Source organism: Artibeus jamaicensis, unplaced genomic scaffold (assembly GCF_021234435.1).
Source record: "Artibeus jamaicensis isolate MK-2021 breed Jamaican fruit bat unplaced genomic scaffold, CSHL_Jam_final contig_490, whole genome shotgun sequence".
NCBI lineage: Eukaryota > Metazoa > Chordata > Mammalia > Chiroptera > Phyllostomidae > Artibeus > Artibeus jamaicensis.
In genome coordinates this window covers 2,759,379-2,776,889 of record NW_026521861.1, presented here as the reverse complement: position 1 = coordinate 2,776,889, position 17,511 = coordinate 2,759,379, and the positions used below count along the sequence as shown (strand labels likewise).

Sequence of the window (17,511 nt, the reverse complement as noted above, 5' to 3'; positions counted from 1 at the left end):
TTATTAATTGCTATTAATCTCTTAAAGTGCCTCTTCTATATGTTAAACTTTACCATGGGTACGGATAGGAAAAAAAACATAGTGTATATATGGTTTAGTATTGCCTGTGGTTTCAGGCATGCACTGGGGGCCTTGAAGCTATCATAGATTACTCTGGTCTTGCTTTATTGTCATGGGAATTGATACACTCACTTGACATTTAAGTGAACATTTTCGCATGGTCTGCTTTTCTTGGACCATGGTCCAGGGCACTCAGGTTATGTTTCTGTCAGCTATCACATATCCCTGTCAGACTTAGTGGCATTAGAGTCATGTGAAAGGGGGAGGAAGAACAGTCTAAAGGGAGGAATATTATACAGTACTGATGTGCTGTCATTGAAGACACTTCAAACAGGGTAGAGCACCCTTTTTCCTCCTTTTAAAAAAATTGTGATAAAACATACACATAAAATTTATTATTTGAACTCTTTTAAGTGTATAATTGAGTGACATGAAGTACATCCATAGTCTTATGCAACCCTCGTGATTATTCATAATAGAACTTTTCAGTATCCAGACAGAAACTCTGTACCCTTTAAGCAGTAACGTCCCATTCCTGCCCCCCATAACCTCTAGAAACCTCTAATTTACTTTCTATCTCTGAATTTAATTATTTTACACATTTCATTAAGTGGAATCGTGTAATAGTTGTCCTTTTGTGTCTGGCTTATATCTCTTAGCATACTGTTTTCAAGTTTTGTCCATGTTGTAACAGGTATCGGAATTTCGTTCCTTTTTAAGGCTGAATAATATTTTATTGTATGTATGTACCACATTTTGTTTAGCCATCATCCATCACTGGACATTTGGGCTGCTTCCTTCTTTTGACTGTTGTGAATAACGCTGCTATGAACATTGGTACCCAAATGCCTGAGTCCTAGCTTTCAGCTCTTCTGGGTATATACCCAGAGATGCAGTTGCTGGATCATATGGTAATGCTGTTTAGCCTTTTGAGGAATTGTCAAACTGTTTTCCAAAGTGACTTCACCATTTTATATTCCCACTAGCAATATTTAAGGGTTCCTATTTCTCCACATCTTGACAATGCTTATTTTCAGTTTTTTGTTGTTTTGATAGTAGTCATCCTAATGAGTGTGGGGTGGTATATCATTGTGCTCTTGATTCACATTTCTCTAATGTTTAACAGATTGATGTTCAGCATCTTTCATGTGCTTATATATAATTTGGAAAAAGGTCTGTTTAAGTCCTTTGTTCTTTTTTTTTTAATTCTTACCTGAGGACATGTTTTCATTGCTTAAAGAGAGAGGAAGGGAAAAAGAGAAGCATTGATGCAAGAGAGAAGCATCGATGGGAGGGAGAGGCATCCATTGGTTGCCATCCCCATCCGCATGCAGACTGGGGAACTGCGTGCACTAGGACCAGGGATTGAACCTGTAATCTAGGTATGTGCCCTGACCGGGGATTGAACCCACAACGTTTTGGTGATGGGACAGTGCTCAACCAGCTGAGCCATAACAGCCAGGGCTCTTTGTTCATTTTTTAATTGGGTTGTTTGGTTTGTTGTTGTATTGTAGGAGCTCTTTCAGTATTCTGGATATTAATCTTCATCAGGTGTGTGATTTACACATTTACTCTGAAAGTAATGTTGAAAGGAGAATTTCAAACATGTTTTGAGTAATAATTGCATTATTGGAATAAGTATATATTGCCTCAGGAAGTGTCTGTTTTGAATGGGAGAAAGCTCATTTGGATAAGCTCAATTATGTTTATTTTGAAAATGGATTATATGGGGAGAGGAGTGGAAAATAAAAGGCATTATTTTATGTCACAACTTGTAACAGTTTTATTTTTTTCATTTCATTTCATTTTTTTTTGTTTCTGTGATTTTGAGGCAGTGTGCCTTCTAGAAAGAGAACTTATTTTGGAATAAATCTAGTGATCCTTAGGTAAAAAATTCTTGTCTTTTTAATCTGTTTCTTTAACTGCACTAAGCTATTTTTTTTTAAAACTAAGCTATTTTTTGTGGTATCCCTAATTAAAAATTTCCTCACATGTTTGCACTGTTCTGTTTTCTTTGGCCCATCATAATGCCTTATGTGTTATTTTGATTTCCTATGAGTACTGTCTTTCCAAAAGATCAGTGCTTTTGGTAGAACTGATCTTCTCATCAAGACTATAAAATTGACAGCTTTAGTATATTTAACATATTTCTGAGCAATCCTTAATTTGGAAGGCTTTTTATTATAACTTCAGGCTGATAAAAACCTATTCTAGTATTGCATTGGCTTCTAAACGATAAGGAAGGCAGCAAAGTTTCACCTGAACTGCTTGATACATATAATTCTTTATGTGTGTATATGTGGTAGTTATGACCACTTGTGCTATTTAAATATTGTCTGAAAGATGAGAGTTTAAAAATGTCTTAATGTGATAAAAGTTACTAAGTTGGGGGAGAATAAATTAGGGAGGATTGATGAAATGAGACTCCAAAATAGTGATAATTTTTAAAGCTTGAGTGATGGATTTGAAGCAACTCAATTAATACTCTTTCTGCTTTTATCTATGATTTAAAAAATATTAATAAAGTTAAATTAAAAATCAGGTGGAAAAAGCTTACAAAATGCCAACAAAGTAATTTTTTAAAGACATTTAAATTTAAAGGTCTCTTAGTCTTTTCGTTTCCATTTGAGATAGTCTTTATTTTGGCTGTGCTTATTGGTTTTTAACTCAGGTATTTCTTACACTACTTCCCTCAGGAAAGTCAGGTACTATTTCTGCAGCCAAGCATCCTTTTGAGGTGGTCTCTCAATGTTAGGAAAGAATTTAAAAATGAGTGATAAATGAATGCATTATATTGTGGATAAAAGTTCTTTGTATTAGTTGAGATAAATACCCTCAAGACTATTATTTTTGGATATATATTTCATATATAACTTTTAGATGGCCCTATTTAATATACATAAGTCTACACTTAGTTACCAAGCTTTGATTCCTTTTGTGTCATTTCTGTATCACAGTTACAGTTTTCACTGATTTAAAATTTATCTCTCTAAATTGCAATAATATAATATGTAGTTTGTTCCTAGAGCACTGGGAAATTTAAAAGATTACATAATAAAACCCAATTCTGTCTCCTTCATTACATGGAGAGTGAAAGAAATAAATACCAGTGTCTATGATCTGTACTTTTCATTGCCAGTCATAAAAGCATCCAAGTGTAAGATACTTTTTGTGACTGTCATGTAAAAATCATATTTACAGAAGAAATATACAACTTTAACATGGAAAATGAAAACATTTAAATTGTTCAAGATTTTGCTTCCTTTGGTTCAGTCATCAGTTCAAATGGATACTGTAGCCAAGAAATCAAGAGAAAACTGAGGCTCCGAAGGGCATCAGTGGAAGATAAGGAATGAGCAGGAGCAGAGGTGTCATTGCAGGCCACAGCTGGAGTCACCTACACCCTCGTATTCCCAGTCATAGACCATGTGTCGTTTTATTGTGCTTTGTTGTATTGTGCTGTACAGATCAGTCGAGTTTTTTACAAATTAAAGGCAAGACCTTTCAGAGCAAAAAGATTACAATTCGCTTTATTGCAGTGATCTGAAACCAAACCAAATCCACAGTATCTCTGAGGTATTCCTGTGTAAGTCATGGGCGCGACAGTTGGTGTGAGGAGAAGATTGATTCATTTGAAATATGCCGTTGGAGAGAGCTGTATGGATACCCTGGACTGCCAGAAAGACGAACAAGTGGATCTCTGGGGGCAAAAATGACAAAACCGAAACTGTCCTACTTTGGGCACATCAGGAGAAGGCAGGGTTCTTTGGAAAAGACAGCAATGCTGGGAAAAATAGAAGGCAGCAGGAAAGGAGGAAGACCAAGCAGGAGATGGACTGACTCCATAAAAGGAGCTGTAGGAGTGAGTCCACAGAGCCGAGCTGGGCTCATTGACCTCACTCGTGGACCTCAGGGCATTGTGGACATTGCTGGCTCATAGAGTCGCCAGGAGTTGGAGCAGATTCATTGGCATGTAACACAGGCTGCCATTTGTTTTCTCAGTAAAATTACTAAAATGAATAATTTTTAAAATATCATGGGCTGTTTTCAACATAGATAAACTTGTTTTTAAAATAGTCCTAATGTAATAGCTCAGCTACCTTTATCTTTTTTGTGCTTATGTGTTCTCTGGATGTTTGCTTTATCAAGGGGATAATGGCCACCAAGAACAGGACAAATGATAATCAAATCAAGCTATATAAGCAAAGATTTAAGTTAAACCTTATGTATAAAACCTGCTGGGTCATGAGACTCTAATAATTGTTTCCTGGCAGGTTATGAGGTAACTGATTTGTTCAGTACTTGGGAACATTTGTTTGGTTTGACAGTCATGGCAAGGAATCAAATTCAGATAATTACAGCTTTTAGGGCATTGTGGTAGGGGACCAAATTAAGTGACTACATAAAGGTTTCTTTATTTCCTGTCTGTTATCCACTGCCCCGCTTTTCCCTGGAGATGACTAGACTAACATTAGTGGTTATTGAAGGATGGATTTATTTTCACCTGGATTTCCAATTCGTTACATTCCTAAATTTTATTTACTTCTTTAAGACTCATTGAAGGGGACAGTCAAAACATTTCAAATAGCTGGAAGAACTTACTTGGAAATATCTAAAGTATATACCAGAGAGAACTTACTTGGAAATATCTTATCTAAAGTATATACCAGAGGTTGCACACCAGTGGCCCATGAACCTAATTTAGACCACAGACCATAGTTTGGCTCAAATAGGGTTTATTAATTTTTTAAATTGAGTCAGTAGTTAAAAATTGGGAGATTACAAGTAAAAGTCTAGGCTCTCATCACACAGTCGGCAACATATGGCTCACATTCTCACAGGGAAGTCAGCTACAACTGGGGAGCTACTTCTCTCTGACCCCGATATAGGAGTTTGGAACATAGTGCCTGAATCGGAGCCTCAGAAAGTTTGGTAAGCTTTATAGTACCTCCCAATACTAGTTATAAAAAATGTCTGCATAAGCCTGAATAAATCATACATTGTTTCAAGAAACTTCCTAAGCTGGGGTAATTGACTTTTTTCCTATCTCTATTTCCTTAATCATATTATGTTATTGATCTTCTAAAGTTTATTGTAAATATCTAATCATGTGTCTCTCTAGTGCACTATGAGCTCCCTCAGGTCAAGGACCATGAGTTACTTTGTTTTTTGTTCTCAGCCAAGTTACCTCTTGGTATCTGCAAGGGACTGGTTCCAGGAGCCTTCCCCTTGGATACCAAAATCCAAGGATGCTCAAGTCCCCTATATAAAATGGCCCAGTGTTTGCATATAACCAATATTTGCACATAGGCAACAGCAGGGTATGCCTACACATCACTTCATTCTTGTGGATTTGGTGTAGTGCTCTCTTCATGGTAAATCCAAATTTTGCTTTTTGGAACTTTCTGGAATTCCCCCCCACCTCAAATATTTTTTATCTGTGGTCTGTTGAATCTGCAGGTACAAAACCCATGGATATGGAGGACCAATGTACCTGGTACACAGTAGGCATCCATATATTTGTTACATTTTGCTAACTTTAGTACAGATATTTGAGTGTGATGATCTGTTATTTTGAGATAAAAATAGTACTTATTATCTGTATCATTTTTTTAATTACAGTGAGCTCCTTTGATTAAAGAGTGATTTTAAAGTTATTTCCCTGACTTCAGTTTTCCTGTTTTAAATAGAAAATATACTCTGTATACAAGTTCCTAGTAAGTGTGCAGGTTCTTAAGAATAAATTGAGTTAGGCAATCTTTTTCCATTTTATTTTTAAATATACAAAACCGAAACTGTCCTTCTAATACTCTTAGTAACTTTTAAACAAATCTTAATTACCATTTAATTTTGCTTTGCAGGAAATTGTAATTGATGGAGTTTCAAACTCGTTTACTTACATATCTAGCCATTTGGGAGTTATTTTTATTTTATACTAAAAATATTGTATGGTATTTAGCTTTTGTATTTTATGTAAATTAAAATTGAGGTGTTTTTTGGAAATTTTCTACATCTTTTTGTTTTATCCTCACCTAAGGATGTGTTTATTGATTGCAGAGAGAGAAACATCAGTGTTGGGGAGAAACATTGATCAGTTGCCTTCTGCACATGCCCCAGGGATTGAACCCGCAACCTCTTTAGTGTGGGGGATGAAGTTTCAATCAGCGGAGCCACCCGGCCAGGGCTCAACGTCCTTCTTTAGATCATTTGTGATCTCGGGTTATTATGTCTGTTACTGTGTTAGGCTCTTCAAATAATTTTGAAAGGTAGAAAAAGCCCTCTAATATCTGTCTACATGAAAATTGGAGAGGTTTTATTTAAAATTTCCTTAATGAAGATTTTCTAGTTATAGTCTCAAGAGAACCAACATTGTATAGCTTAAATAACTAGAGAATGTTGATGTTGACTACATTTATAGCATAAAAGCAAATAACTATTTATGGGTTCTTTGGTTGAATTTTGTTTTCTTAGTGGTTGATGATGGTTTCTCCTAGTTGTAATGTTTTTAGGACCTTTAGACATTATATTTAGTAATTCCTGCTTTTTTATTTAGTAGTAGCTCCCTTACACAAAAAATCCAGGAGTTGAAGGAGTCTGACCACATGTTCAGCATAAACGTGCCTAGGGAGAATGACCCCCTTTAAAGCTACAATAGTGCATATCTTAAAAGTGTCAGTGTCTCTAATAGTTCTTCACGTATCTTTGAGTCAGTTATCTTACTAGACCGGGCAGTTTCTTTTACATTTTGAAAGTAGAATAATATGACTCCATTTACTGAGGGAAAATATTCACTGACAATAAAAATGAAAATTTTTACCTTCTATTCCATGTTTAGACACCTGGTTAGGTTTTTAGCAGCATGAAGTTGTTGGTTCTTGGTGTATACTATGAGGACAAATCTGGGTATTGGGAAGGTGGAAAAGTGGGTAGTTAGATATAGATAGTTTGAACTGGTACTTAAAAGCCAGATGAGACTGCTCTAGTTTATTCTTGTGATCTTTATTTAGTCTGTTTCAATTTTACACTTTACCAACTGTATTAAGTTTCTACCACATTAACCTGAAATATGCTAAAGAAAATAAACTAAGACAAAATAAATTAATTTTTCTGTTTTTCCCTTTGACTTAACATTTCAGAATCAGATTTGGCTGGTATTCCAGACCTAGGGTGCCAGAAAAGTAAATAATGTACAATACTTAGGCTTATTTTCAATACCCATGTTCTGTTATGGCCAATTATGAATTTTAGCAATGGTCTCAGGCTTCTAAATAGGAGGGGGCAGTAACTCCTATAAATACCAGATTCCAAATGGTGTCTCTCCATTCCAGCCCATCACAACAGTTTTAAAACCTGTTTTTGTTTTTGTTTTGTTTTGTTGCTTTACTTTGTTTTTTTAACAGGAGAGCCAGTGTAACTCCTTCAAGCCTGGAGTGACACACTCTGCACCTGCGTCTGCCTCATGTGAGTTCTCATTTTGGCAGCAGCACTCTGCTAGGCTGGAACCTCTGTAGAGGTTTGCCTTTTTTTCCCCCCCTAAAACCTGTAAACTACTACCGCAGTGTGTCTCGGTGGCAAAGGTAAAAAGTGCATGAGAATTCCAGACTCCCCGCAGAAAGTTTCTGGCTCGGTTCAAAGGCACCGTCCCCCCAACCTAGAATCTGTCTCTACAGACCGGACCGCACCGCATCCACTCAAACAGAGCTCACAGCTTTCATCCCACAACATGCAGTGACTGTCTTTTGAAGAACTGTTTTTTTCCTTGCAGATGATGGTGGAGTAAAGAGTATCTTTTAAGTGCTCTCAAGTAGCTTTAGCTTTCAAAGCTTTGGTTGTTCTCTTTATAGGCTAGTTACATAACTTGAGAACACCGTGTGCTGCCCAAGTGGCTGAAGCAGCCCTCCTCTTCGGACTCTGGCTCTTGAAATAACTTTTTCCTTTGTCTTTGGATATTGGGTAAATTAGGATAGGCCTGAGGATTTTGTCGAGGAAGAAATAAGCAGTACTTGTTGTGAGCTTATGCATACTCTGAAGCTGCTGGCTCTGTTTTGGGAAGTCATTTGAAAGAACTGAGCGTGAAGCTGCATCATTTGCTGGCCAGTTTTGCGAGAGAAATTGGAATGAGAGCCTTTGCAGCTGTGGAGAGACAGAGGGCTCTGTCGGAGGCAGTATGTTTGGTTCCCTGCAACATCGAGGCTGGCCTTGTTTATAAAAGGAGTTTATTTATTTATTTATTTACTTACTTATTTTTTCAAGGTATGGTGGTACTTTGTAGGCTTCAAGAGTCATTTTTGCCACCAGGTCAGAACAAGTCATGATTCCCCAGGAGACATTTAGAACGAAACATCTAAACTCAGGCCGGTGCAGCTGCAGTGCTGCTCCCAAGCCCGGGTTGCACTTCGTGAGTCCCTGGCAGATGATTTAATGGCCTGAGAGTTCGTGTTACTGAAATGATTATCTGGGAAGCTTATGAGAAAATGTCAATAGCTCGTAGTTCTTACTGATTAATGTAGAGCTTAGTGAAATAGTGTTGTCAGAGTGGAACTTGGACTGTTTGCTAAATCCAGTACCATCTGTGACTACAGCCGTTTACTCAGACTAGTAAAAGAAATTGGAGAGATACTAGTGCATTTCAGCACCCAAGCTTAAGTTTTGATGGCCTGTGTAATCTAGAAATTCACTTTTTACAGCGGCTGTGTAGTGTACCCTACCACAGAGAGCTTTGGGTGAGACTTAGGGGGGCCCAAATTTCGGCTTCAGCTGATGGTTTCACTTGCTGTATAACTTAAGGTCAGCAAATAGGGAAAATATAGCACATTTTTTAAAGTACCCTGAACTCATTGAGAGAAAGGAATTTAAAGTATTTATTTATATAGGTAGAATTTTTAGGAAGTCACCTCAGTTCTGCCCGGCAGGAAGCACAATGTGGCGAGTGTGCAGGGTTCTCCTGCCGTTCCAGGGTTTGTCCCAGCAAAGTGGGGGTTTGAGGTCCCTCCCCCGCCCACCCATGCTTTTTTCCACTAAAAATTCTGAATAAATTGATTTGGGTTTCAACCCAAACTGTCTCACAAACATAGGTTTTAATCACTATTAGTCAGATGCTCTACAGTTACCTGATTCTCTAGGGAAATGGCTCATTTTAGGGGCGAGCCTGCATCGGGGTGATGAAGGTTTGTTTTTTGTCTCCCATTCTTAAAGCACACCTGGCAAATTATCCTCAGGAAAGTTAATAATTAAAAACGCTTTATGTGGTCCAAATCATATAAAAGCCAGTGGATTATCCAAATTGGTTAGCTATACTGGAATTTTGTTTCATTAACTTGTTTGAAATAAACGGACTTTGTAGATTCAGAAGTAATTTTTATTTTATGGAAATTTTGTTAAAATGTTACTTTCAATTGGGGTGGAAGCACTGGGTGGGGTGTGAGATTTGCTTATCTTCTCAAACGAATTCAAATCGACATCAGTGGATACCATGCTTTCCTGCTTTTATGATAAAATATCTGCTCTTACCCTTTTAACGTGTATGAACATTTCACACTTCCTTTACCACAGTGTATATATAACATCTGGATATAAGAATTCCACACTCGAAACTTCAGAAAGTATTTTCCGGGGGGGTGGGTGAGGATGGGGCTGGAATTGGGCGGGAAAAAATATAGCCAGTTTTGAAAAATGTTAGCTGGGGTTAGCATTGGCATTATATTATTTGATGCCCCTGAGATAACAAAAGAAATGACAGCTTTTGGGGGTCAGTGTTCTGATGAGACTGATCATCTCCTGGAGGACTCCAAAATCTAGGCTTTTTAAATGTGACAAGTGTTTATTAAAGGACTTTGAGTGTTCCCCTTGCTTTTTTAAAGTTTCAGTTTGATTAAAAAATAGATTAAATGTAAAATACATTTAAAATGCATTAATATGTTACAAATTTTTTAAAAAGTACGAAAGGAGGTACATAGGTCTTCCTTCTTCCTTCCCGTCTCTCAGCCATCATCTCCCTGCTGTGGAGACAGCCGTGTTTATGGTTTCTGTTATACACTGTCAGAAATACTCACAAGCATTGCTTTCAGAAAGGGAAAGTCGAGTTGTACTCATTAAAACATTAGCATTGACCTGGGTGGGCAGACTGACTGCAGTGAAAAGAAATTAGTTTGAGCCACAGGCTGTATGTTAATCATAGGTCGGAGAACTGTAATAATGTAGTGATAATCGTGTTATTATCAGACTATAGGAATAGAATGGATTTGTTTTTGGCCTCATTTGGCATTTAGTAAAATAGCAGGTCTTCCCTCCTCCTCTCCCACTACCCACCCAATATGGCTTACCCACTTCTAGAAACTAGTGGGAAGATGCTTGCCTAAAAATCTTATTTGGAAGAAACCTCATTAAAGGAGCAACATTTTCTTCATGCTGAACTGCAGTGATGATTCTAAAAAGTCTTTTTCATTATAGAAAATTCCAGACATGTACAATATAGAGAAACCCCCATATTCCCAAACCCACTTTAGTTCACCTGTGAAAACAGTGTTGGCAGATAAAGAGATTGTATTTCATACACACACTTGTACATCCTGACCCTTCCATAATCACGTCCAATAAAATGACTCATAATTCTTTAAAGTCAAAGGTCAGTTCACATCCCAATTTTCCTAATTATCTTGGACATGTCTTTTATGGTGGACTTCTCAGTAATTACTTATATAATGCAATTCAGTGACTATAATATTGGTAGGGCTAATAAGAAAAGAAGCTAATCCTGGCAAATAGAATCATGCTGATTGAAGAAGAAATATAAAGAAGCTACCAGGCCAAATAGGAATTCCAGAAATAGAGTGGGTTTTTTAAAAGCTCATTTTGAAGGATTCGTACACCAGTTACACTAGTGAAGCCTTCAACATATAAAGACCTCTCTATCTAGTTTTATATTTACTTACATTCTCATAGTTCACATCGTAATTGTACATATTAGTTTTGTTCCCTCCCTTTAGATTGTGGGCATGAAAGAATAGACAAATAGGAAAAAAGTGTTTCTTAAGAATGAAAGAACTATTCCAAAATACCTGCTGCTCCGACTGTATATGATCTGTTTCTGCAGACTAACAGTTGCGTGCTCTGATAACTTGGGGCAGTACAAAACATGGATTTGGGGCAAAAAGAAGAAAATGGCAGATTTAGGAAGCAGGAGGAATTAGGGAAAGTAGAAATCCACTTATCTGCCTTCTGTCCGAATTGGCCGTTGTTTTAACGAGAGCCTCTCCTTTGCGCAGTGTACAAGTCCCCGGAGTACGAGTCCCTGGGCTTTGAGCTTACTGTGGAGAGGCTGGTCTCCATTGGCTATCCTCAGGAGCTGCTCAGCTTCGCCTATGACTCCACATTCCCTACCAGGTAATTTTCCAAGGGTTTTTGTATTAAGGACACTATCCCCAAATTAATCATTCCATATGCATCCTGGAACCGCCCCCCCCCTTAAAAAAGTTCTTTGTGGGTTTCTTGTTTATTTATTTAGTTGATTCTAAAATTGCCAAGGGCTTTGTAAGTAAACTGCATCTTTTGTGTTCTTGAGCTAAACTTAGTTTATTGTTACTGAAGAAGATCCATTTACAGAAAAGAAAAGGAATTCAGTTGGAGAGCAGTAGCATGTTCAGCTAACACACAGATGTTGGTAGTTAGGAGCCTCCTGACAGTTTGCATTAATGGGTTTGATGGGGATGACTTAAGATGAAGGAAGATGCCATTTATTTGAGATGTCACCACCATACAGGCCCCATGTGCAGCATCTGATAGAAACAAAAGCCAGCTCAGTTGTCCAAGGAAATTAAAAGACTGTTTTAGAATGGAACCAGCTGTATTAAGAGGAATTACAGATTATACTTTGTTTGATTAAGTGGATTCCTTACAGAAAACAGTTGTGATTATTTATTTAGAATAAATTTTTTTAGTTGCTCTGGGATTAGTTTTTAAGATTTCATTCACTTTAGTCTCAGGTTATGTTTTTGCCATAAAGCTTGAATAAGATGAGTTTGGTTCATGGTGATTGAGGAGTTAAGATTATTGCCTGCATTACTTTGCACTATTTATAATGTTTTCATTTTCACAGAGGACTTGTCTTTGATACATTATATGGAAATCTCCTGAAAGTCGATGCCTATGGCAACCTCTTGGTCTGTGCCCATGGATTTAACTTCATAAGGGGGTGAGTACAGAGGAACTTTTCAGCCTCTTTCGTTCGTTTGTTTGTTTGTTTGTTTTTAGTCAATGTGAAGATGACAGTGTCTTCCTGGATTTAATGTACTTTCCTATTTTTTATTTAATATTTTAAAAGATTTTATTTACTTATCTTTAGAGACAGATGAAGGGAGAGAGAGAGAGGGAGAGAAACATCAATGTATGGTTGCCTCTCATGTGCCCCACAGGGGACGTGGCCTAGGCCCATGTCCTGACTGGGAATCAAACCAGTGACACTTTGGTTTGCAGTCTGGCCCTATTTTTTAATTATTAAAGAGCGATTTTTAACATAAGGATACTAACAATTATGTATTAGGCATTTGAGCCCAAACTGACTGACAAATACAGTTAGCAGTTGCATTTTGTTTAAAATAAGTGCTTTCTGCCTAGACCTGTGTGGCACAGTTGGTTGCGTGTTGTCCTTCAGAGTGAAAGGCTGCTGGTTTGATTCCCGGTCGGGTACATGCCTAGGTTGTGGTTTGATACCTGGGTGGGGTTCAAGAGGCAACTGTTCAGTGTTCTCTCTTACATCAATGTTTCTCTCCCTCTCTTTCTTCCTCCCCTTCCTCTCTCTCTAAAAATAAATAAATAAAATCTTGAAAAAATAAGTGCTTTCTAATGGTACAACATCCAATAAAGCTAATCCTGAAACTTGCCCCCCAAAAAACTGTAGGTGCTTTGCCTTATTTGAAATTCTAAGATTTTTGTATTCTCCTTTTTAATGCACTTCTCAGGTAGCTGCTTTGAATAGGTATGTACATAAAAGTACTTTGAAAAATTTGAAACTTCAACAGTGTAAATGACTAAGATTTTTAACAGCTAATAACAGTTTTTTAAACATTCTAATGAATAGCTTCAGTATTTGATTATGGTGTTAAATTTTTTAAAACATGGGGTTAAAAATGAATGCAGGGAGATCGTATTTAAAACAGTAAGGTTTATTTTCATAGTTAGAATATTTCCAGTATTCTTACTAATTTGGACTTTCCACCCTAGTAACAGCAGATAAAATTTAGTGTCTAGTGTTTTTGGTGAAACATCCCAATTTTCTCTTTGGAAATCACAGCACTGCAATTTGACAACCTCCGTGATTGTGGCTTTTAGTTGTGCACCGTCTCCACTGTCGCTCTCCCTAATTCATCGCTGACGTGTGTTGGGGCAGAGCCACTCTTAAAACCAAAGCAGGTTACGTGTCAGTCTCTCCTGTAACTTTGCTGTGTATCATTCTCAATGGCAAAGTAGTCAAAACCGCACAGTCCACGCTGAATTTAGTTAAAGAAACACTGTCTTTTTGCTGAATACATTTGGGATAAGAGGCACAAATTAACTGAAACTGTACTAGAGTTTTCTTTAAAGCCCTACTTAGAACAGAAGCATCTTATGCCAGACTCTCCAGCTGGCATTACATCGGCTCAAAGGTTTCAAAGTACATATAGTGAGGAAAGTATAAAGTACAGACCCATCTTGACCCATCTGGACAGGCCTTTCTCTCAGTTATCTCTGCTCTTCTTTACTGTGCCTCTCATGTGGGGTTTGTTTAAAATCCATGAATTATCCGGTCGTAGGATTTAGAACATAAAGTGGTTACAGATAGCACTAGCAACCTAAGATATTTTACATATGGATACTGTCACTGTAATTCAGACTCTCAGTGAAGATGAACCAACATTCTATTTGTTAATGTCTGAAAAGGGATTTTTGTGTTATGGGGGGAGGGGTAGTCAAAGTAGAAAAGGAAGAGAAGCAGTTCTGTAAATTAGTACTACTGTTCGATTTACTAAACTCGGACCCACAGGCGTTCTTCCATCCCTGAACTAAGCCAGCGTTGTTTCCAAATAGTTCCTTTGGAAATACATTCAGTAGTGTTTCAAAAATAAGTCACTTAGGAGTAAACGCAGAATCATTCAAATCATTGCACCGGCCTCGGCACCAAACAGCCTTTCAGAATCAAAGGAAAAGTCCGTGGAGAAGAAGAAGGGCTGAACGCAGAGGTGCGCCAGGGGAGTCGCTGCCGTACGTGGCGTTAGGGGCTCCACAGGTAGCCCCTCACGTGCCTGGCCAATGAGTTGAGGCCTCTTTTTTGGACAATAGCAAAGGCTTCTAAAGTTTAAGCATAGGATAATATTCAGATCAAATCTTTATTCCATGGGTTGCGGAAAATTAGCAGTAGTCTAGCATTCCTTCTTTCATGATCCATTACCCACCCCCAAATTAATTTTTATTTAAAAGATATATTAGCATGATTTTACACTTAAACAAAAGATGATTGTTAACTTATATTTATAAGTCAGTTTGGGTTCTAATTACCTAATAACTGTTATCTATCCCCTGTGTAGAAAATTTCTCTTTAATGATGGTGGGAATAGGAAAGTATATTTAAAGGGACAGTGTCGTCCTACTAACCTGACTGAAGAAAGCCTATCACTACTACTCCCTTTGACCTTAATTTTCACTGTAGAAAATCTTGGAAGGCTAGAAGATGAGGTCTTCTCCCAAGTTATTCTTTACTGGAACTTTATTTCACATGGGTGACACAGACAGGAAACAGTGCGATTTTATATTCCTAACCAGAATTTCTGCCATTTGTAGTTAATAGACTCAACCAGGAATTGACCCAGGTTACTCTTTAAATGTGATGTTCTTGCCCTGGCTGGCGTAGCTCAGTGGATTGAGCGTGGGCCTGCGAACCAGAGTATCGCGGTTCGATTCCCAGTCAGGGCACATGCCTGGGTTGCAGGCCAGTTCCCAGCAGGGGATGCATGAGAGGCAACCATACATTGATGTTCTCTCCCTCTCTTTCTCCTTCCCTTCCCCTCTCTCGAAAAATAAATAAAATATTTTTTTAAAAAAATGTGATGTTCTTTATTTAGATTAATTATCTCCATAAATGCACCATGAGAATTGTGCATTTTTATAGTTTAGTTTTTCTCCCTTTCAGTTTCTCGGTAATATTTTCATTAATACCGTTCCTTTCCTCTTCTCACGGTGTTCCGTTTCACTCTCAAGGTTCTCTCGTGCATCCCTAACAACTTCTGTCTCGCTGGCTTTTTTTCTTTTAAACCCTAAATGTCCTCCATGGTTATGTTCTCAGTCTTCTCTTGCCTGGTGCGCCTAAGTGCTCTCCTTCGTGCCATCCTCACGACCTCACGCACTGCCTGTGCACAGCTGTCATCTCTCAAGTCAGGGTTGCTGTTTTAAGATCTTGACCTGTGTTTCTAAATGCCTGTAAAAATCTTTCACTTTGAGCTTAATGTATGTATCTAAAATAAAACTCCTCTTACATCTGCATCAATGAAACTGATCTAGCTTCATACTTCTGTTAATGGAACCACCACCCGCTGAGAGACATCATTCTCTCTCTTTATTTTTTTATTGAACATCATTATTTATGTCTCTCATCTGCCACATCCAGTCAGACGCCTGGTCTTGTTCATTTTACTTTGACAGTCTCTCCTGAGTACACTCTTCCCTTTAATGTCCTTTGCCCCGACTCTAGAACAGGCCCCTGCTGCTCTTGTCTAGACTGCAGCTTGTAGCCTTGTATCTGTGTCAGTTAGCTTTTGCTGCATAATAAATCACTTCAAAACTTAGTAGTTTAAACAATGATCATTTCATTTAGCTCAAAATCCTGAGTCAGCTGGACAGTTCTGGAGTTCCTCAGCTGATCTGGAACGGCCTTTCGTCGGCTGGGGCGCCTCATTTCTGCATGCAGCCCCCCCGCCCTCTGGCAGGCCAGCTCACTCTCGGTCACACAGTGGTCTCGGAGGCCCGAGTGCAGCAAGGGTAGGCAAGCCCGGTGCACATGTGTTTTTGAAGTCTCTTGCTTATTGCTGTCCAAACCTATATTCAAGGATGCAGTTTCATAATCAGAAGAATCATAATCATTTGTAACAAATCATATTACAAAGAGGAAGAATTTGTAGCTATTTTTTCAGTATATCACATCTGTTTTTCAATTTTATCCTAAAACTGCAGTTGATTTAATAATTTTACAATTTGGCTCTGCTGGTTTTATCCCTCTGCTTAAACATTGTCAGTGATGCTTGCTTGCCCTTGAGCAAAGTATGAGAACAATGGCATGATCAGCCTCAGTTTATCTTTAGTTTTATTTTTCTCTGCTCCCCTTTGTCTATGCAAATTGGAATTGGTCTGCCTGGCCTTTAAGGACCAGCTCACACGCCACCACTTTCAGGAATCCTCCCTAGATTTTGCTCTCCGCGTTCCCACATTTATCTTTCTCAGCCCCAAATTGAAATGGTCTCCCCTTCCTCAGTTTTCTCATAGCTCTTTGCACCTTTCTTGTGTAGTTACGGAGTTACAGTTTTTTGCCTTGCTATAGTTGTCCCTTACCAGACTGAAAACTTTTTAAGGGCAGGAACCAGAGCTTGTTTATCTTCATGTGTAGTATTTGGAAGTCTGCCTTGCATGTAGCCATCAGAATATTTGAATGAATTTTCGAGTGATGAATATTTCTCACAGTTACTATAATGTTAGTTTTCTGAGTATTAACTACATTTTTTTCTTTCAGACCAGAAACTAGGGAGCAGTATCCAAATAAATTTATCCAACGAGATGACACTGAAAGATTTTACATTCTGAATACACTGTTCAACCTACCAGGTAGACTCATTCTATGCTTTTATACGCTGACGTTTTCTCCTCTTCCCAAGATTTTGTCTTTGCTCAAGGTAGATAAAATAAGTTTGAATTATTTCACTTATAGCTTATGAATATCTGTTCTTCATTTTTCAGAGACCTACCTGTTGGCCTGCCTAGTAGACTTTTTTACTAATTGTCCCAGATATACCAGGTATGTATATACTATATATTTTTTCCAATTGATTTTTTAAAAAAATTAATGTGCAGGGTTTTAGAGAACTGGCCATTGTAGGTCTTTTCTGCTTTTCTGAAGCGAATTTAGTGCTAGCCTCATTGCCAGCCTGAGAGATGGGACAGCACCGGCAGCTCCCTGCGGGCTCTCGTCCCCCTCGGCCCCTCCTTGCCAGTGTGCTGCCGTGTGGAAGGGACCACTTCTGATTGGCTTCTCCCGGGAGTGAAGACGGCCTGCAGAGGTGCTAATTGTGACAACTGAGTGGGAGGTTTGTGTGTTGATTGTCTGTCCAGACAGAATTGCACTAAAACCCCCCTACTCATTTCACAGCAGCCACCCAGAGCCATCGGGGACAGGAGTTTAGTGTCATTCCTAGGCCCACCCAGCAAGAATTGATC

The 17,511-nt window shown here is 38.3% G+C and overlaps 1 protein-coding gene across 4 annotated transcripts in view; it reads left to right on the top strand.

Moving 5' to 3' along the window:
* NT5C2 (5'-nucleotidase, cytosolic II) overlaps positions 1-17,511 on the top strand; it is a 103,477-nt gene that overhangs the window by 74,725 nt on the left and 11,241 nt on the right. For all 4 annotated transcript variants that reach the window (XM_037159370.2, XM_053668478.1, XM_053668479.1 and 1 more), the window contains 4 exons: positions 11,325-11,442; positions 12,155-12,250; positions 16,811-16,902; positions 17,035-17,092. In XM_037159370.2, the coding sequence (XP_037015265.1) occupies positions 11,325-11,442; positions 12,155-12,250; positions 16,811-16,902; positions 17,035-17,092 (364 nt within the window). The remainder of the gene's footprint in view (positions 1-11,324; positions 11,443-12,154; positions 12,251-16,810; positions 16,903-17,034; positions 17,093-17,511) is intronic.